Consider the following 23,053-nt stretch of genomic DNA (forward strand, 5'->3'; position numbering starts at 1 on the left):
CACTTAATTAAGTTTTAGGGGCGGAGGCAGGAAGGAAGAGTTTGAGTTTAGGGTGCTATGTGAAGACTGAACATATTTGGTTACCATCCCCTTACCCATTTCTGAAGTAGCTTGCACTCTTTGAGGAAGGCATGATTCCTGACATGAATTTGCCCTATAGAGAATAAATAAGCTACTTCAAAGAGCATTGTCTTTTTGCAAAGCACAAATTTGTGGGGATAGGCTCAAGAATTTTGCATTGGTAGAAATATATGGACTATAATAGGAATTGTGGAAGTCACATTTGTGGGGAAATATCTGTACTTAGGGGAAATTCAGTCTTTCCTAAAATTAAAGTTAGGGGAATACTGGTTCAAAAACAAACAAAAAAAAAAATAGTGCTAAAAAATTAGTAATATTACTTTCAGATACTGGGAATGCAAACTATTGTCTAAAAATTTTTTTATCCAAAAGCCCTGTATTTTTTAAAAAGAAGACATTTTGTTCAAGCGTCCCTTACAACTTATTCTAACAAGCCAAGCATTTGGATGATGATGATACGATTGTTTAAACAGGGCATTTTTTTTTTCATTTTAGTGCTTCATTAATATATTTATGGTAATTCAAAATTTCTAACATTAGGAATTATTTACAATAGAACTCAGCAGAGACAAACTCAGGAATGATCAGGAATGCCATCATTATATACTCTTCTTCATTCTTGGCTTTTATTCCCTAATCTAAAATATTATTTTGAGCTTAATCACTAGACTAATAGAAAAACAAAAGGCATCAACAAAACATTAAAATAAATCACCAAACCTCTGCCTCCTAGTAAAAAAAATTAGTATTTTAGCAGTCTAGATAAAATTGGTATTGATTTTTTAACAAACTAATGACAGAAAAAGGAACTTATTCTCAATGTTGTACCCTACTTCCTCTCTTCCCTCACTGCTCCTATAACAACCCATTTTAATTTAAGCACAAAAATCAATAATTCTCTGCAAGTCTTTGCTTCCCCCTTAAAAGAGGTAGTAGTAGCTCAGTACTTCTAAAACTGACCATAAAACCTAAGTCTTATTCAGCAAAGGAAATCCTCACTGCTGTGTTAGCAGTTTCCTTCTTTGTTGGCCTGCTAGATAAAGTTTAATTTGGTAGCACAGACACCTGCCAGAAATGTGTTTCAGCCATCCTGGCCAGCTCTTCATAACCCAGTGGTGCTATTAATAATCTGTTATATCTGAATCTGTTTAAACAATTCACATTATTTTAAAAAACAAAACAAACCATTATCCAGTTAAGTGAGTTAAGTGAGCAAACCAAACCAGTTGTCCAGCTATGGTATGAATCAAATATCATCAGACTTTCTCATTGTAAATATAATTTTTGATATTAGGTAGGTTGATAATTACTTTGTCAAATTGTATAAATGATGATAAGTCAGCATCTGTCCTTATCCCTTCTTACCAGCCCAGTGCCCTACTGAATTATTGCAGGTACTACTGAGGATTTCAAAAGGATTTTAACAATATCCTAGTAAAGAGTCAAGATAAGTACTTAGTTATTTGGTTTTTGTTTTCATTTTTTAAAGGACTGGACAAGCTGTCACTCTTTTTGTACATGATAGTTATCTTCATTTATGTCTCCTTTTGAAAGTATGGTTGAATGCTGATCTAAGCCAAAAGGTACAAAAGCTAAATCTATTAGGGACGTAATATAATGACATACTGATTTCTCCTCACAAACAACAATGAATCTCATAGCCCATAGACTTGGCTTCTTAGTTACTGTGCCTTTCATTTGTCTTCCAGGATTTCATGCTGAGTTTATAGTTGGAACACCCACTTTATCAATTCTTGCAGGAATCTGATGAAAGGAGTTATACTAGCCAAACTCATACAAAATTGATTTATAAACCAGAAGGCCACTTTGTTCGGTTTTGAGAACTATAAATGGATAACATAGTCTCTTGCAAGACAGGACACCTACTTGTGGAACAAAATAAAAATTAGGAGAGGATTTCCTGAATACAGAGGTACAGCAAAAAGGTTAGCAGATTCATGGGTTCAAAATTGCAAGATCTCTTACAAGTTATAGATTCATAGATTCAGAGTTAAAATAGAGGCCATAGTATAACATCCAGTATATAAAAGGGTTTAGTGATTTCTTCCAGTTTCATTGGGTAGCAAAGGGCAGACAATCTGACTCCAAAACCAAATCCAAATTTTATTACAACACACTTAAATGGATTTATGTATGCTAATCAAACTATGGGAGTCACACCTTGAATCACAAAGAATATTTTAGCTGCTCAGGCTCCCACTTAGTCACTCTGGAAACACCATGACACATTCTCACTTTCTCTTTTTTAAATGCTCCATAATGACCATGAGCCTTTTTATGTGTTTAGAATTAGAATATCCCATTTCTTCATTTTAGCAGCCTTTCAAGACATATTTTAATTTCTAATGACACAGTGCATTTCACATTGATTACATTTTAAATCAGTTGCTTCCTGATAGGAAATACACTTATCTTTGTAGTAAATTATTTCCCAATCCTATTGTAAAATGGATTATTTCAGGGACAGTTTCCTGTGGACATTTATATGATAAGTATATTCTTGCTACTTCCATCATTCCTCCACCTTGACCTGGGTGTCTTGAACTTTTCCTGACTACTTCCTGACCTTTCATTTGAAACATTTCTTTTCCTGTATCTTTGGAATCCATTTTATTTTGAAGCCTATTGCCTTCCATCCACAGTTTATCCTCTTAATTTTTTATTTGGTTGAATTTGTGACTACAAGACAAAATGGATTTTTCAGAGCATTTTGAGTTTGAATAATTGGCTTTTGAATCAAAACTTAGTTATCTCCCATTTATTTCATTAGCTCCATCTAATTTTTTGTCTTGTTGAATGTTTTTAATTCTTCTTTAATTATAGAATTACTCATGTTTAAGAGTCCAAGAAGTGGATATATTTCTGAACTGAAAGTCACTTTGACTCAAAATATATGCAACATTTTTATTAATAGCTTGGATAATGGCATAGATATCATGCATATCCAATGTAAAGTTGGGGAAATTAACATGCTGGAAGACAGAATTAGGATTCAAATAGATTTTGATAGGTTAGAAGATTGAGTTAAATCTAATAAGATGAAATATAATAAGAACAAAGTAAACTCTCACATTTGGATTTAAAAATTCAAATAACAAGTACAAAGTGAGGAACGTATGGCTAGACAGCTGATTATTTGAAAAAAATATCTGGGAGTTTTAATGGATTATAGGTCAATAAAAGTCAACAGTGTGATTTGGAAACCAGAACAACTAATGCAATCTTAGGTTACTTTGAAGAACATAAGATCCAGGAAAAATGAGGTGATAGTCCCATTATCTGCTTTTATCAGACTACATTTGACATTTTGGGGTAAAGTTTTCAGTGCTATGTTTTAGGCAACTGAGGAGTGAGTAGAGGAGGGTGACCTAAACAGAGAAATCTCAAGTTTCGTCCTTAAGAAGACTCATCTGAGGAACTTGGGATGCTTAACATAGAAAAGAAAAGACTTAAAGGGAGACATGAGAGCTGTCAACATATTGGAAGGGCTGACATGTTGCAGAGATTAAGCTTTTTCATTTTTTTTTTTTTATCTCAAATAGCAGAACTAGGCTAAGTGGATGGAAATTATAAAGAGGCAAGTTTAGGCTTGAAAAGCTTCAAGATAATTAGAGTCATCCAAAGGTATAATTGGCCTACCTTACCAGGTAGTAAGTTTCCCTTCACTGAACTCTTTAGGCAAAAACTGAGTGACATTTTGTCAGGTATATCATTTAGAAAAAAGTCCTGTTTCAGAATAGTTTAGTTTTGATGACTTCTTTAATCTCTTCCAAATCTAAAATTTAGGGGCTTGATGCATGGAGTTCCTGAAGAATTCAGCCATATTATACATTGTCTTTTTTATTTCTTTATTTTGGGTAGGAAAAAGCCAATACTGCCTTTTATATAAGTAATATGGAAAACTTTCCTACCACAGAAAGATCAAATAAGGTTTTTTCACTTTCTATCCTTCCTTGTTTTCCTACCTCAAAAAAGGCAATTCCAAGGATTAGAGAAGGTAAGATAGCCCTCAAAGATGCAGCAGCAAAAAATTCTTTTTTGTAACTGCACATATTTTTTAATGCTAGAAAATTCCATTATCTGTGGAATATGGAGATTTATGCTGTAATGATTTATATCGAGTTGCATAGAGGAATTTAATTTTTCAAGTGGAGGGAGAAGTAGACAGAGATGTCATGCTAATTTCATCCTTCCTTAAAGTACCCACAAACCTTGTCTTGGTCAATTCTGAGGTTATCTTGGAGGAAGGGAGGGAAACCATGGTATTAGGTCATTTACTAAAACTATGAACATTTTACTGCTTAGAATTATTCACTCTTCGAAAACTAGAAGAACTGAATGAAATGATTATCTTTTTGACCATGTGACTAATCTATTTATAATCTAGCTTACTTCTTTGCTTGTTAAGTAATTGCTTTCCTTTTTTTAAACACAGAATTCTTTAAGCCTGCTTTTGTTCCTATGTATGATATGTATAACATTAAATAAAATTTTCTTTATAAAACCCAAGCAAAGCCACTGTGACTGCACCCAAGGACCCCTCACCATGTTTGACTGCTGAGTAGACGTTGTCATGACTTGTCCATGTTCAAAACAGCTGTTCTGTGTCTTCCAGCAATAAAGTGCAGCATATAATGGATGAAATGATCACCACTGAAAGGGAATATGTTAGATCCTTAGGATATATCATCGACAACTATTTTCCAGAAATGGAAAGAATGGACCTGCCCCAGGACTTGCGAGGGAAGCGCAACATAATCTTTGGGAACCTGGAGAAGCTCTATGATTTCCACTGTCAGTATTTTCTAAAAGAGCTGGAGCACTGCAGAGACTGCCCCTTGCCTGTCAGCCACTGTTTTCTGAGACATGTAAGTTCCCCTTCCTAGGAAGGCTTGGTCCCCCCAAGATTTCAGGTGTCTACAGCTAGCCAGGTGTTAAGATTACCAAGGGAATTACTGTATTCCTTATCTGTTCTGGGTTTCACTGAAGAAATTATGTCTAGTTAATGAAAACCTTGTGAGTCCTTCCCAGTTTTAAAAATTCCTCCTGGATAGTGAATACCCCTGTTTGTCCATAACAGTAAAGTTGAATTTTTCAGATGCTTGGGATGGAAACACTACAGTCAGGAAATGTATATAGGAGATCCAAAGCTATTTGCAAAACAAAAAACACCAAAACTAATTTTTTGTTCTTCTAACAGGCTTATTTATGACCTGGTTCCATTCTCTTTGGGGAAAGCTAAAGTGTTAATTTTTTTTTCCCGTTTTTCCTCTTTTCTTTTTTAGGCATATTTTTTTTTATTTTTAATAATAGCTTTTTATTTTCAAAATACAAGCAAAGATTGTTTTCAACATTCATCCTTGCAAAATCTTGTGTTGTAAATTTTTCTCTCTCCCTTCCCTCCACTCCCCTATCCTTGACAGCAAGTAATCCAATATAAGTTAAACACATGCAATTCTGCTGAAGTGTTATTTAGACTAGTCATCCGAAGGGGATGAAGTAGGCATTCAGTCTCTTGGATTCTCTTGCTGTTGGCCTCCTAGTGCCTGTCAATAAAAATAATTATAGATTTGTATAGAATTTTGTGGTTTTCAAAATACTTTCGCAGATATCTCATTTGTGGATTAGCCTAGTTACTGACATACCTCCTGTTCCTGATCCAGAACTGTACTCTATCATCTCTGTGTTTGGATATGAAGAGCTCAGGTTATGACAAAGGAATGCTTGCTTTCAATTCAGTTCACCTTCTGGATAAATCACTTTAATCTGTTTTCTTATCATTTAACAGTAGATTGGGCTAGATGGCCTCTTGGCCTTTAAGAAACTTTCCAGAACTCAATCTATGATCCTTCAAATTGGAAAATAGCTTCAGTTTCTATCCTATTGGGAATTTTTTGTTCTCTTTTGTCCTTTCATCAGAATGTGCAAGTTCAGAGCTTATTTTTGTAAAGCCCAATAATAGACACAAACAGAACAAGTTAATTAAGTTTCATGAAATTTTTCAAGGAGTAATATTAGATTTTGCATAAAGATGAATGTTGTTTTGAAAGCTGCAATAGTAGTAATTTCCAATATTTATGGATCATTTTTATCTAAAATAATCCCAATATTTCTCTTCCATTAATTCACTCTATTATCTTTTGTTGAGGCAAATCAAGGTAAAGGGTCTTTTTTTTTTTGACACCACATTTTACGAGACACTCAAAACTGACATACAGATAGAGATGCAAAGAACTATAGATATTATCTGGTAGAGAAGAATATTTACATGGATTTATCTTCCAGTGTCTAATTCAATACAAAAAGCATGTGTTACAATAACTTGTGGCATTTACTGTTTAGTACTAAGGATATAAAAATAAAAGATTACTAAATCCCACCACATACAACAACAAACTTATACTCAAAAAGGAACTATAATGAAAAAGCATTAGACTTAATTTACTTAGTCCCAGAGGCTGAAGTAAAACAGCTGGATTGACATTAAAGAGAGCAGAACTTTGCTAAATAAAAGGAAACATTCCTAACAATTGGAGCCTATTCAAAAGTAGAATGGGCCACTTCTGGAGGTAATGAGCTTTCTGTTTCCAAAGGTCTTCAAGCAGAGATTATATGATCCTTTGTCAGGGATATTGCAGATTGGATTCATTCAGATAAAAGTAGTACTACATAATTTCTGATGTTAATTTGCATTTTAAGAGCCTCTGATTCTCAGATTCCATCCATTTCATGACATCTCAAAGTCCTATTTCTTATACCTACCTTCCCCCCTCACACACAACTCACTCCCTTCATTCCTAAATTCTAAAGCAATTTCCTGCTCTCACTGTGGTATGTGGGTAAGAAGGAGTAGAGATAAGAGGATATATCAGTTGTCCTGTCCCATAAAAGATAATGATAATAAGATTAATGAGACTTCAGTTATTAATGCCCCCTTTTAATATCTTGAGTAATGGTAGATAGGCTACAGAATGTGTCAAGAACTACATAGCTCTCTTCAATTCCCCTCCATTGATTGCCAGTGAAAATTGCAGTCATTTTTGATGTTTACAGAGGTCAGAAAGTAAGGTCACTATGACTGATGGCTAGAAACCTGCTTTGGGATTTGGGGACTCAATCTATTTAGATGTAGGAGAATAATGACATGTGTTCCTTGGAACTATTGTTTCTTTGTTCTTTGAACAGTAGAAACATAAAATGCGTGAGAAGTAATGCCAAAATCATGCTGGGTTTGAGAATGTCAAAACAGATTTTGAAAGATGGCCATCCCCTGACTGCCCTCCACCCCATGGCAAAAGCTTAATGAAAATGCTAAAGAAAGAGAAAGGGAAAATTACTAGATATCTTTCTGTCAGCTCCTTAACAGTATGTTTGAGACTAGGGTCTGCCAAGCAAAATGAAAACAACACAAATACCATCAATAAATAAAGTACTACAGATAACCTGGATAACATTACCAATATAAGAAAAGCTTCTGGACCGTCAGGCACCAAATGCATACGATATCAGAATGGAAGCTTTCAGAAGGGAACCAAAATCTAATATCTCCTTTTCTTCCTTCCCCACCCCAGTTGATAATCACGAGCCCTATAAACAACAACAGCTTCAGATGTTAATATCTTGCTATTTTAAAAAATAAGAATTCTAGTCCACAACAATACTAAGTCATGACCTCTGAAAACATTTTCTTGATTAATAAAAGAGGGACAGTTAAGTGGTCTAGTAGATACAACAGTGAGCCTAGAGTCAAGATCTGCATTCAAATCTAGCCTCAGATATTTACTAATTGTGTGACTCTAGGTGACTCTCAAAGCATTTAAGTTGAAGAGAAAGTTCCAGTGTACATTTTTGGTACAAATTTTTCTTGCCAAGATGGGCTTTATCACAGTGAAATTAAAGATCAAATGCCTATCCTTAAAAAAAAAAAATTCAATTTTATTTATTTGCAATCTTATTTTCCATTTTTCCTTCCTTTTTCCTTTTTTCTTTTTCCATTTTAACACTTCTCTTTTCTTTAAACCTTAAGTCTTTTTTCTTTCAATTATCTCTTTCCCAAGGATGTAGATTCCTTCTCCAACAATTTGTGTTGGAGATATCACATTATTACAAGGAAATCTTCTAAGGTTGATCATGATTAAATATGGTTTCTGGACTCTGGAGATTAACCCTCAGAGGTTGGCCTGTGCTTATCTTTGGCTCATTATAACTTATTCTTATATCACATTTTAAGATTTGTGAAGTCCATTATATACATTCCCTTTTGAACCTCACAATAACCATATGATGTAGGTGCTGATACTCATGCACTTTACAGATGAAGAAACCAAGGCTCCTAATGGCTAGATAACTTGCCTATGGAGAATTTTTTAAGTGACATTGGAAGAGAGGTCATTCCTGATGCCAAAAGCCACACTACCTCTACCTTCACATGAAGCTGGAGACCTCAAGGTAATCTCCCAGGTCTCCCTGAAAGTTAGAGGGAAATAAATGGATGGAGAGTCTTTCCTAAAATAATTGTCTTTCCTAATGTTTCTATTAGGCCCTTGCCATGTAGTAAACACAATTGGGATTGATTAAGCATCTACACTTAAAGGTGGATAGGAGGATATTTGAATGAGGGTGTTTCAGAATAGAGGTTTTAGTTCTTATTTTAGGACTGTCTTTATGTGGTTTAAGATTGGTTTTATTGTTCAGTTTCAACAAGATTTCCCCAAAGCCTCAAAAATAATATCACCCAGCTCTGTGATTATCAGCTAGTACTTCCCTCTCCCAATTGTAAAAAAATGTAGTTTATGTATTTTGGCAAAATAGTTTCCATTTCCCAAATCTTCCATTCCTAAGGGATCTCTATTGAAACATTGGATTGACTGCTGGACTTGGCATCCGGAAACCTGACTTTGAATGCAGTTTCAGATACTTATTGTGTGATCCTGGACAAGTTAATCTCCATTTGTCCCAGTTTCCTAACCAGTAAAATGAGGATAATAAAAGCATCTACTTCAGAATATTGTTGTGAAAATAAAATGAAAAACATCCTATGAAAAATGTTTTGCAAACCTTAAAGAATTAAATGTTCGTTGTTATTATTGTTGTTCATTTTTTTAGTCATGATCCCATTTGGGGTGGTTTGCCCTTTTCTTCTCCAGTTCATTTTACAGATGAGGAATCTGAGGCAAACAGAATTAAGTGACTTGTCCAGGGTATCACAGCTATTAAGTGTCTGAGGCTAGATTTGAACTCAGGAAGATGAGTCTTCAAGATTCCAGTACTCTATATACTATACAGATTCAGTACTCTATATACTATGGCACCATCTAACACCCCAAAGAACTAAATAAATGCTAGCTATTATTATTGTTAATTGTTATCAGTGTGGATTAATAGGATAATCATATGTGACACTTTTCCTTCTGACATCTTTCTATGGCCCACTAAAAAGTGTTTAACCTGTTTTACCTTGCTTTCCAGTATCTCCAACCCATCCCCACTGCTAGACCAAACTAATCCTTCTTTTCCACCTCATACTTCATCTTAGCTAAAATAGCATAATCTTTTTTTATTCCCAAGAGGCAAAGACTCTATTGCTCAGCTAACAGCAGGTTAAATCCATTAGAGCTTTTAGCAAGGAAAAGGGGTTTTAGACATTAACAAGGGAGAAGACATCATTAGGCAGAAAATTCCATTAAAGTATAGCAAGTTCCTAAAAACCCTCTTCTCCATAAGACTGGTTAAATTGAAATTATGCCATTGACTGAATTGGCTAAATTCCTAAAGAAGTTTAGCAGGGGATTATTGGAAAATAGTATAATCTTTTAAGGGTCATTCTGTTCTTCTTCCTTGGTTCTCTGAATCTTTTTTCTGCAAACTATCATTACACTTGTCAACATTCTTTATCCTCTCCCAGGTCCCTTTGGTAGCAAGACTTTTATGACACAGCTGTGTTCCTGGGCAATTTAGTAAATTTAAGGAAGCCCGATCCCCTTCCTTTCCCACAAATTTTGTTGTATGACACTATTAGAGTTGAAAAGTGTTTAATATTCAGGACTCACAATAAATGAAACATCTATTAAGCAATGATTCTGTGACAGACACATCATAGTTACTAGAGACAAAAAGACAAAAACAAAACCATTCCCTATCTTCAATGAGTTTACATTCCTTTAGGAGAGATAATATGAGCATATGTAAGTATATCAATGTATGAATGAATGAAAAATCATTTATTAAATATTAACTGTGTGCCAGAAACTGTGGTAAAAGCCAAAAGAAAAGAAAAAAAAAAAACTGCCTTTAAGAATATGGTAATTTTTATGGGTCCTCATCTCCTAAATTATAAATTCCATGATGTCAAAGATTATTTTACCAAGATTTCATGTTTTTCCAGTACTTAGCACAATGTTTTATATACTACAGGTGCTTAATAAATGTCAGTTAAAAAAAAGGAGAAATTTTTTCCCAAAAAGGGTTTTTCATCTGCATCTGTTCATAATTCATATTTCTTCCATGGACCTTATGTGAAATGAGCACAGAAGTCCAGGTCCTCTATAGCTATCCTTCCTCGGGGATCCATCAGGTAGAAGTTGACAAACATTTACTTAACTCTCACTGTATTCCAGGTACTGTGTTAAATCACGGGGATATAAACAAAGACTAAAATAGTCTCTGCTCTCAAAGAATTTACAATCTAATGAAGGAAATATGAAAAAGAAAGTTGTACATAAATACTTATATAGCTTTTAGACACTTTTTAAAAGAACATATGCAGTTTAAATAATCAAAACAATCTCAGGTAAGACGGTATTGAGATACTGGTTGGAAGATGGGGCTAAGTCTAGGTGGAGGATGTGGAGTAGAATGTAAACTTAAAAAAAAAAAAAAGGCATCTTGAAGAAAATGTCAATTAAATTGAGCATGGGTAACCACTATATCTAGTAGTCATAGACTTCTTAGATTTCTCCACATGAGCCTTCAAAGCAACCATTATCCTCAGGATATCACACTGACTTTCAACCAGCTCAATTGCCTTCCCATCCAACCCCCTTCAGCACATTTTCGATACTGGTGTTGTTAATCAAGTGGGGGTTTTTCCTCCACAAATAGTAATAAATTACTCTATCTGCATATGTGATAACCAACACAAGTTAAGTGGGATTTGTACTTAATTGGCAGCAAGGTTCATCAAGGACCAAGAAGAGAGTTGTTGGTTAACTTAGCCATATACCTAGGGGCAAGTTCCACCTGAGAATCATTAATATGAAAATTTATCAGAGTGATGACAGTGATAATTTCTATGTTTCATTACTCTTTCTCTGAGAAATAAATACATTATGAACCAAACCTCAGAAATACATGCTCTCTACCTAACCTCAATCACCTAGGTATATTTCACATTTCCTGAATTATCCAAATAATTAAGAAAAAAGTATAATGTTGGAGTAAGAATTGTGAAAAGATATGCTCAGTTCTTAACTTCATTATGCTGTGTAAACCCAACCAAAAACTCAAATAAAATGAGAATTAGATGTAACCAAGACAACTCAAACCCCTGCCCTTGAGGGTTAATAAATAAAACACTTGGTTATAAAAACAGATATAGTGTTGCAAAAGTATTTTTCTTTGTTTCTTAGATGAATATAGGCATCCTCCCAAGGGCAGAATTAAAACCATTTAATGTCTTTTCCCCATCACCAGGTGTAAGTGATTTTAGAGGTAGATCCTAAATAGTCTTGGCATTTACTGGAAATCAAATCAAATCAATAATTGTCTATTGAGAATTGGCTCTATATAAAGTGTGATTGAGAGCCACTGTTAGCATTAATTGAGCTGTTTGTTTCTAAGTGCAAGGAGAGTGAGAATCACAAAAACGCACTGCATTTGGAATCAGAGAACCTATGCTACATATTGCTTATTTCAGCCGATCAATCACCATTTATTAAGCATCTATTATATGTCAAACACTTTGCTAAGCCCTGGGTATATAAAGAAAAGGCAAATGTATTTGCTGCTGTCAAAGAGCTGACACTCTAATGGGGGAGAAAACATGCAAATAGTTTTGTGAAAACAAGCTTCCTGCAAGATAAATTGGAAATAGTCGATAGAGGGAAAGCACTAGCTTTAAGGAGGTCAAGAAGGGCTTCCTGAGGAAGGTGGGATTTTATCTGGAGTTTGAAGGAAGCTCTGGAAACCAGAAGGGAGAGTTTTTCAAGCAAGTGAAAATGCTCAGTCAGGAAATTGTCTTGTTTAAGGAACAGTGAGAATAGTGTATGTGGGAGGTAAGGGTGGTAAGAAGCCTGGAAATGTGGAGAAGTCAGGCTTTGAATGGCATAGAATTTTACATTTGATCTTAGAAGTGATAGGGAGTCATTGAGTTTATTGAGCTGGGAGGTCACAGTCAGGTCTGCGCTTTAAGATCACATGGATAGCTGAGCAGAGGAAGAACTGGACTGAGAAGAGACATTTGTATTAGGAAGACCTGCTTGCTATCCACCTACTGCAAAAGTCCAGGTGTGAGGTCATTAGTGTCTACTCCTCTGTGACATTGGACAAGTTATTGCTCTTCTTTAGACCTTGGTTTCCTCATCTGTAAAATGTTATGTTTGGTCACATCCATCTCTCCATGACTCCATTTGGGGTTTTCTTGGCAAAAACACTAGAGTGGTTTTCCATTTCCTTCCTCAACTCATTTTATACAGAAGGAAAATGAAACCAAACAGAGTTATGCAGTTAAAAAGTGTCTGAGGCTAAATTTGAACTCTGGTCCTCCTGACTCCAGGCTCAGTGCTCTTTCCACTGCACCACCTGGCTATAAAGTAAAGAAAGGAAATTGGTGGCCTCTGAAGTGTGATAAAAGCGACAAAACATTGAAATTGGAGCAAGAAATCAAAATTGTATCTTACTTCAAATACTTACTGTGTGACTTTATATAATCACACAATCCTTCTGTGCCTTGGTTTCCTTATCTGTAAATGATATGTTTGGGCAACCTCTAGATTCAAGCTCTTACTTCATAATCCAGTGCTTATAGGTTATATTCTTATTTAGAATTTGACCTTCCCAAAAAACAAGTTGAATGAGTTTAAACAAATTAAATGAGTAAATGACAGTCTCTTTACCCACAATGTAATTTATACTTCTCTAGATAATGAACCATTTTTTAATCTGTGCAAAAGCTATCCTTAGAAATGACTCATTTCTGTTTGTGATTCTATGATATGTGATGAGAATGGGATTTAGATCCACACTTTGGAAGCTCTAGTGAATTTCAAAATGGGTTTTAGCCAAAGTTGAAAGATTCACATTCCACAGGGAAAAACAATAAGCATGCTTGTTCATTTAGATTTTGCTTATAATTATCAAAGTTAATCATTTTAATGATCAGATTGAATGACTTCTTTCATCAAGTCACGGAGCAGGGGGAAACTTCTATAAGGCTTTCTTATTTCCCAGGCCAAGAAAAGTTAAATGATTTGTCTAAAGTCATACCGTTACTTAGTGAAGGGAATCACAAATATAAGCCAGTATCTCTAGCTGGTTTTTAACAAGATAATCCACTTACAAATTATTGATGCTTTTGAGTAAATGAAAATATATTCAAATTCCCTGACATTTTTAATTTTGCCACAGAACTCTAAACTCAGCTACTTTTAAGTAGCTGACCTACATAAGCTCTTAAAAATGATCGACTTACAGAATAAATATAAACAGCAATGGTTCTGGAATTTAAAGGAATACTTGTTTATTCTGCCTTTACAAATATGTATTTAGCCTCAACAAATAAATACAAGCTGCTGAGATAGTATACTCTCCCTGAAAACTTAGGGGGAAACTTAAGAATGATCTTTAGAACCAGTTTTGAAGACCCACAAGAAAATCAACCTCTTTATTTTATATCCATGATATATTTGTGTTTCATTTTTCAACCAAAATCAGCACTAACTAGTTTAACCATTCACCTTAATCATCAGCTTATAGGACCATAAATCTGGTGTTTGAAGGCTCTATTTATGGATATAGATATATATAGATATAATCCTACTTATTACTTTATATTATACATATATCACATATAATATTATCTTATATTAAAATATTGATATTATATTATTTTTTGCTCAAGCTCACACACAAGTACTAGACATCAGTGGCTGGATATGAATACATGTCTTCTACATCCAGAGCCAGTGAGCTCTGCAACTGGACTAGGCTGATTTGACTTCATATAATTTAGGGCCATTTCCAAAAATCAAATCCTTTCATACATGTTGTATATTTGCCACCATGGAGTATATTACAAAGAAAGTGGTACAGGTTCTGAAGGCAAACAAAAAAGACTAAGTCTCAGAGATATTTTGAGAAATAAAAGAAGAATCAGATGAAAAGATAGAAAGTTTCTCAAAGACAATGATTCCCTTTGAAAAATAACTTTCATTTGGATGTATGAATTTTAATATATTTGTTTAAAAAGGAAAGTAAATAAGACATTTATATAGAACCTACCATGTGCCAGACATTATAGCAAGCACTTTACAAATATCTCCCTTTGAAACAAGGTAGTCCACCTCACAGTCATACCGCACACACTACATACATATACCACACTCATACTATTGGCCAAACCATAAGATTGGTGTAAGGGGACGATAAGATTTTACAATATGAATTATTGAGTCCATTTTCCAAATTATAAAAGTTTGTATTGAAGAGAGCAATTATTTTCCCCAAAGAAAACTCTCAGGTGCTCCATTTCTCTTCATCTGCAGCTATTTCTCTGAATCAGATCATTTTGTTGTTGTTCAATCATTTCAGTTGTATCCCAACTCTTTATGACCTCATTTGGGCTTTTCTTGGAAAAGATACTGGAATAATTTGCCATCTTCTTCTGCAAATTATTTTAAAGATGGGGAAACTGAGGCAAACAAAATTAAATTAATTGCCCAGGGTCAGTTTTCCCAGAGCTAATAAGTGTCTGGGACCATATTTGAACTCAGGTTATGAGTTTTTCTGACTCAGGTTCAGCCCTCAGTGCACTATGGCGCTACCTAGCTTCTCCAAATCCAATATAGTATTCCGTCTAAGAAGAGGGTTTTTCCAATCTAGGAAGGGTCCAGAGTCACACAAAAAAAATAAATCTTATTTTCCCACTGAGAGAAAAACAATAAGGAGCCCTAGGACTCCTCTCTAATAAGGAGCTAGAGCTCGTGTCTTCTTGGATGGGCCTAAGCCTCATTTATTTTATTTTTTTTAATTTTAATAATTTTTTTATTTTCAAAATCCATGAAAATACATTTTCAATATTCACCTTGAAGAACCTTGTATTCTAAATTTTCTTCCCTTCCTTCCCCCCACTCCTTTCCCTTAGACAACAAGAAATCCAATATAGGTTAAACATGTGTCTTCTATACATATTTCCACAATTATCATGCTGTAGAAGAAAAATCAGGAAAAAAAAGGAAAAAATAAGAAAGAAAAAAAAAAAGCAAACAAGCAACAAAAAAGGTGAAAATACTATGTTGTGATCCATATTCAGTCCCCATATTCTTCTTTCTGGATTCAGATAAGCCTTTTTTATTTTAACCCTTTGAAAAGCAGTATCATTTTTCTCTGAGGACAAAAAAGGAATATACCCTGCTTTCTAAAGGGACTCATCTTATTCCTGACATTAAACTATGTTGTATAACTTGCTGTGAATCTCCTTTCTCTCATCTCAGAATTAGGAAAGTTACTCAATTAACTAGCTAGTGTCTATTGAGTCCCTCTTCTATGCAGAGCCACAATCTGAGATTGCTCCAACATCATTTTGTAATAATAGTGTTAATGCATTTTGGCAAAACTTACTGCAAAATCACAAAACTTCCCGTAATGTCATTCATCAGCAAGCCCATTTATAGCACTGTGGGTGTGGATGCATTATGCCCTGCATAATGCCATTTTGTCCAACATTATGTTTTTTACCAAGCTAATAAATATAGCTTTTCAACATACATGTGTAGCAGGTGCTATCTGTTATTCAGCCATTTTTCAGTCCTAAGGTTTTGAGTTTTTCTTGGCAAAGTTACTAGAGTGGTTTGCTATTTCCTTCTTCAGCTCATTTTGCAGATAAAGAAATTGAGACAAATAGGATTAAATGACTTGCCTGTGGTCAGAAGCTAGTGTCTGAAACCATATTTGAACTCAGAAAGATGAGTATTCCTGATTTCAGCCCCATCACTCAATCTACTATGCCACCTAGCTGCTCTATTAGGTTCTATAGAAAGATAACCCCCCCCCCCCAAAAAAAAAAAAGCATTCTTATGCTCCCATCAGCTTAACTATGCATCCCAACAGCTTAACTAGATAAACTCTTGGATCTATCTAATCAATAGACTTAAATCCATTAATAATAAGTATACAAGAGATCAATAAGAACCCCTTTGCAAAATCCCTTCAGCTCACCAAAAATACTATTATTGTCCATAAATTGCAATTTCTGTATTGCACAATAATCACAAAGGACAATGTAATTTTTTTTGTTTTTAGAAGAAGTTGTATCCAAACCATCAGTCATAGGATTTTCACCATAAACTAATTACAAGTTTCTCTTCCCTGACTTCCCCACTAAGTCACAAGTCCTGCATTTTCTGTTTTTCCCATGTCTTGTTGTTTAAGAACAATGCTAGAATTCTTGGAATTGTGTATACAGTTTTAAGTGGATGGTTTCCAAAGTTCTCCTGTTAGATTTGGGATGCCTAAGGCATTTTTAAATGAAACATTAAGTGAGCCATTGAGAACAAAAACTTTACAAGGGGTTTAAAATGCCACTTTCAAATACATCTAAACCAAGAGTACCACCTAGAGGATTTCATGGGATAATGATAATAGTTTTTCCCTTTATTCACTGTAAAAGCCTAGTCCATTTATTTCATGGGATCGTAATGACAGTTTTTCCCTCTATTCACAGAAAAAAAAACCTGGTCCATTTCCAGTTTAGAAGCAGATATGTTTGTATAAATGTAAATGTTTATTGACTTCATCTAAGAAAAAGTAAAAATTGTATTTCCTATTCTTTTTTAGGAAGAACAGTTTGGAATGTATGCACTATACAGCAAAAACAAACCACAATCTGATGCTTTGCTTAGCAGCCACGGAAATGCCTTCTTTAAAGTAATTATATATCCATTATTCCATCCAGTGAAGTCTATACCCAATATCAGTGAGTGTTCGCTATTTTGATGGCTCTGAATCATCAGCCACAAAACTAATGTCTTCCTTTTGACATTCTCTTAGAACAAGCAGCAAGACCTGGGTGATAAGATGGACCTAGCTTCCTATCTACTTAAACCAATCCAGAGGATGAGCAAATATGCCCTGCTGCTCAAGGACATGATCAAAGAATGCACGAAGACTCAGGAGCAGGAACTCAGTGACCTCCAAGCTGCTGAGGAGATGGTCAAATTCCAGCTTCGCCATGGGAATGACTTACTGGCCATGGATGCCATCCGGGGCTGTGATGTAAGCATTTTCCTCTCTTTGCTTCCTACTGGCAACCTTTGTGTACCATGTGGTAAGTCAGTGGGAAGTCTCCCTTTGCTGCCCTTGGTAAAGGGAGTGACCAAGGAAGTACCATCTGGATAAGTATTTGTCCCTCTCCGGGCCTTGCAGGGGTGTGGGAAAGTAAAGAAGGAAATTACATCCACATATCTCTCACCTTAATCATCTGCTCCAATCTGCCACTTTGGGCTTTGAAGGGAAAGAAGGATAGGGAAAGTGGAATTCTGTGTTCTGTAATTGATGATTTCTTTTGAGTATCAATTGAATTACTGATACTCCTTCCAACACTCAGATTCTGTGATCTTGGCTGCTGTTGATAGCTTCTTTCTTAGAATTAAAGCAAACCAAAAGCAGGGAACACTGTTATTCATTCCTCATCTCTGGAAGCCAGCCCCTCTGCTGTGTAATGATCAGTCCTACAAAGGACCTGTCATGTCATTGATGTGGTACCCTCTTCCATTGGTGAAGATTTAAAACCATCCATAGCTTATCCTTTCATGAGATTATTGTACCTGTCCTTCCATAAATCTTCAAGTGTCTAACTGAGGTAGGGATGGGCATTGTGTCATTTGGTGATTCAAGGTGCAAAATCCAGCCATACTAAAACTTGTTACTCTGAAAAAAAGCTGAATGAACTAGCTAAATTCAATTCACTTGAATGGTTTAAAATGTACTTCACAGTTGCAGCCACACTAGGAATAAGAACAATTATAACACTATGACTTAATTCCATAGTGCTATAAAGTTTGCCAAATGTTCCTCACTACAGCCTATGAGGTAAGAAGTAAACTCCACTTCACAGAGGAGAAAACTGAGGCTCACTGAAATTATATGACCACGGATAGAAATCATACATTAATCAATCCATCCATCAGCATTTCTTAAACATTTTCTGTGTGTCAGACACTGTATCAAGCCCTGGGGACAAAAGAAAAGTGAAAGATAAACACTGGATCTAGGGCTTTTGAAATTTTGGAATATATTTTAGAAACTTTCCCATTCTACCTTGTCTGAAGCTGAACCAAAAAGCAAAACCTCTGAGACTCTCTAGGGCAGTGGTTTTCAAAGTCTGGTCCAGAGCATCCTGGGAATCTCTGAAATCCTTTCAGAGAGTCTACAAATTCATAATTAGTTTTTATTTTTAATGTGATCAATATCTATAACTACAAACCACATAAACAAAAACTCTTTGGACAGATCCTCAATCATTTTTAATAGGATAAATATATTGAGGACAAAAGTTTGAGGACCACTGCTCTAAGGTATCTCTTAAAATTAGGGTCATTAGCCCATTCTGTGACATACATAACTAATGCAAAAGTGAGGCAGCAAGATTCAGGGAAAAGCAAATGGACTTGGCCCCATCTGGCTTCAGACCGTGTGGGCATGTCACTCACTGGTTTACCTTGGGCAGCAAAGTGGTAAATAGATAAGGCAGTCAAGCCTGGAGTCAGGAAAACCTGAATACAAATATGACTTCAGGTATTTAATAGCTGTGTGATTTGGGTCAAGTCTACTTTGAAGGATTGTTGTGAGATCAAAATGAGAATATTTGTAAAGCCCTAAGTAATGTCTAGCCCTTAGTAAGTTTAATAAATTCTAGCTATTACTATTTGCTATTTGCCTGACATTTAAGGGTCTTCTTAATCTGGTTCCAATAAACCTTACATTTCCCCCTTTTTCACATCCCGTGTTTCAGCCAAATTAGACTATTAGCTTTTCCTGGAACTTGTGCTACCTTTTACCTGATTCTGTGTATTCATGTAGGCCATCCTTCTCCCTGGAATGCCCAGCATCCTTAGCTGACTATTCATATTAATTTCTTTTTCATCAAGGCCTAACTAAGGTGAACTTTCTTCCAAGAAGCTTTCCTTGATCACTTCTCTCCAGTCCTCAGCTCTGTATCATTCCTTACTCAGATGTCTTTTTTAAATTTTATTTTTATTTTTTTATTACACATAATAAAAAAATTACATACTTAAAATTTTTTGAATTCTATATTCTTTCCCTTCCTTCCTCCTTGAGAAAGAATGTGATTGGATATCTTCCTCAAATTTCTTTTTTTTTCCTTTTAAATAGCATTTTGTTTTTTCCAATTACGTGTAAAGAGAATTTTTAACATGCATTTTTAAATAAAACTTTGAGTACTAAATTTTCTTCCTCCCTCCTTCCCTTCCTTTTTCCCTTCCCTTATCCTTAAGATAGTAAGCACTTTGATGTAGGTTATATATACGTGCATATATATGTGCAATCAGGTAGAACATATTTCCAAGTTAGTCATGTTGTATAAGAAGAAATAAAACAGAACTTCCTCAATCTCTTAAAATTTTTTGAAACTTCTCATTTATTCTGTCATACAAATTTATATCACATCCTATTCTCCCTTTTAGATAAAAGGCTAATATTAATAATGGTTAGCTTTTTTATAGTGCCTACTATATGTCAGCACTCTGCTAAGAGTGCATTTTAAAAATATGATCTCATTTGATCCTCACAAGAAGACTGAGAAGTGCTGTTATTATCTCCCATTTTACAATTGAGGGTATGGATTGTCGTTTTTTATTTTTGTATTCCCAGCAACTAGCACCATTCTTGGTCCTTATTCGGCACTTAAAAGTATATTGTTGAATGACAATATATAGGAAAAAAGTTTTAAATGATTGTAAATGTATAACATATCAAGTTGCTTGTTGTCTTGGGGAGAAGGGAGAGAGAAAAGAACATTTGGAACTAAAATCTTACAAAAGTGAATGTTGAAAGCTATCTTTACATGTAATTGGAAAAATAAAATACTGTTGAAAAAAAGAAAAAATAGAGAGAGGGTTTTAAAAATATTGTCTAAATGTGTTTTCTTCTTCCATATGTTCTAATATAGTATTATACGTACTTATATATTGTTAAAAGCAAATTTTTGACATTGGTTTTTTAAAGCTAGAAGCTTGTATCTGTTCCACTATCCTTGAATTTTGCACAGCTAAAGGGATGTTTAAAGGTGAAAAATAGTACCAACTTAAAAATACTCTCAACCTGCTTCAAACAAAATTTTCATTATCTCTTTAAAATGTTTCTCTCTCTTTAGGTGAATTTAAAAGAACAAGGGCAGCTGAGATGTCAAGATGAATTTATTGTTTGTTGTGGAAGGAAAAAATATCTGAGACATGTCTTCCTTTTTGAGGATCTTATCTTGTTTAGCAAGACTAAGAAGATTGATGGGGGATATGATATTTACATGTACAAACAGTCATTCAAGGTAAAAACAAATAAACTTGAGGCATGGGCTTACTACATAGGATTGTTGCATTGATTGTACAGTTTTTTTTTTAATAGGTTTGGTTGGTAATTATTTCTGAATTTAAAGAAGCTCACAGTTTTCTTGATTTTATATATATATATATGAAATATATATAAGTAAGGAAAGGAAAAAAAGCACAAAAACTCAACTTCATGAAGTAAAAAGGAGAGCAGCACAGTAGTATTTTTGTACCTCACTGTATTTATAATTCCTTCATTACCATTACCTGATTTTTCCAAAAACTTCAGATCACTATGAACTCAGTTTTATTCCCCAGAGGTGTTACTCATCCCTGTACCACTTGTATTTATTTATATAGTGCATTGAGATGTCTTGCTGAATGGGACTCAGTGGAAGCCAGATGTTTCCTGAGCAAATAATTCTATTTTGCATTTCTATTATGCTCATTTGGCAGTCAACAGCTGTCTGAACCACGCCTCTTGGTACACTTGGCGGTCCAGAAGCTCCTGCAAGTTGGGCCAACTTCCAGTCCCCTTTAATTGGGAGCTTCTGACCGCCTGCCTTCAATGAAGAACACCAGTGAGGACACAGGAAGCCGCATGATGCACTAGATAGAGCACCAGCCTTAGAATCTTGAAGACCTTGGTTTAACTCAACTGGTTGTGTGACTTACACAAGTCCCTTAACCTCTAAGCACTAGATAAGTTATAAAATTGTAGAGAAAGTGCAGACCACTATCTAGACTTTAAAAAATAAAACAGGATATTCACATAAAGAACATCTACTCTCCAAGTTTGGGTGCATTTATAACAATTTAATGCTTCAGAGAATACCAGAGCAAAACTTCTGCTTTCGGTTTGCAAAAAATATTGGGTTCCAGGGTTTTTCCTTCAGAAGCCTGAATAGTCCAGGGAGTATAGCACTGTAATGGAGCTAGTGCTCCTAGGATCACAATATCCCTCCATGTGCATGACCCTGGCTAAGTGCTTCATAGAAGCTTAATTACTTCAAAACACAGCAATAACTAGGGATTTATTGTTGTTCAGCCATTTCTGTCATGAATGACTCTCCAGGATCCCATTTGGGGGTTTTCTTGGAAAACTACTGAAGGGCTTGCCATTTCCTTCTCCTGATTATTTCACAGTTGAGGAAACAGAAACAAGAGTTGTGTGACTTGTCCAGGGTCACACAGCTAGTGAAATTCTACTCCTACCCCTCAAATAGTCTACTGGAAAGTAGTGAAATTATAAAAGTCACATAGGACTTTTTTTTTTTTTTTTTTTTTTTTTTTTTGGTGAGGCAATTGGGCTTAAGTAACTTGCTCAGGGTCACACAACTAGTGTCAAATGTCTGAGGCTGGATTTGTACTCAGGTTCTCCTAACTTGGCCAGTGCTCCATCCATTATATTACCTGCAGTTCCCCCAATAACATAGAATTTTAAATTTGCTTCTGAAGAAAAAGGGAATCATTATAGGGGTGTGTGTGTGTGTGTGTGTGTGTGTGTGTGTGTGTGTGTGTATGTGTCCCAAAACTCAGAACTAAACTTTAAGAAAATCATATAATTATAATTTTAATTGTCCTAGATAAAAAGGGTTGTTAAAATAATCTCTGCTCCCCCTTTAATCATGCATTCACGAAAATGAATGAGGTTGACTAGGAAGATGACATTGATAAATACAAGTCATTTGAGAAAAATAACATTTCATAAATATGTGACATGGTTGCAGCTCTTAGGAGCTCCTATAGAAAACCAGAATTTACTTTGTACAGTAAATTAATTCCCATGTTGAATTATTTGAACCATCACATTCTTTGCAGTAAAAACAATTTTACATTGCTGTGGAAAATGCTAAGATAAAATTGAACACACTGATTTTTCTGGATATCGGATATGATTTCAGACTGCTGAAATTGGAATGACTGAGAATGTTGGAGACAGTGGTCTGAGGTTTGAGATTTGGTTCCGAAGGAGGCGGAAATCCCAGGATACATACATTCTTCAAGCAAGTTCAACAGAAGTGAAAATTGCTTGGACAAATATCATAGGGAAAATCCTATGGAGACAAGCTCTGAGGAACAGAGGTATGGAATATGAGGAAGCAGTAACTCATCCTGGAAAGGGATAATTCAAATTTCATTTTATGAGATAGTTTAACATGATAGAGATGCAA

The 23,053-nt window shown here is 35.0% G+C and overlaps 1 protein-coding gene across 4 annotated transcripts in view; it reads left to right on the plus strand.

Annotated features, from left to right (window-relative positions):
• Positions 1-23,053, plus strand: part of PLEKHG4B (pleckstrin homology and RhoGEF domain containing G4B) — a 199,842-nt gene that overhangs the window by 159,953 nt on the left and 16,836 nt on the right. For all 4 annotated transcript variants that reach the window (XM_031946067.1, XM_031946065.1, XM_031946066.1 and 1 more), the window contains exons 15-19: positions 4,718-4,970; positions 17,152-17,241; positions 17,365-17,589; positions 20,708-20,878; positions 22,784-22,964. In XM_031946067.1, the coding sequence (XP_031801927.1) occupies positions 4,718-4,970; positions 17,152-17,241; positions 17,365-17,589; positions 20,708-20,878; positions 22,784-22,964 (920 nt within the window). The remainder of the gene's footprint in view (positions 1-4,717; positions 4,971-17,151; positions 17,242-17,364; positions 17,590-20,707; positions 20,879-22,783; positions 22,965-23,053) is intronic.

The sequence above is a fragment of the Sarcophilus harrisii genome, chromosome 1, assembly GCF_902635505.1.
Source record: "Sarcophilus harrisii chromosome 1, mSarHar1.11, whole genome shotgun sequence".
In the NCBI taxonomy this organism is placed as follows: domain Eukaryota; kingdom Metazoa; phylum Chordata; class Mammalia; order Dasyuromorphia; family Dasyuridae; genus Sarcophilus; species Sarcophilus harrisii.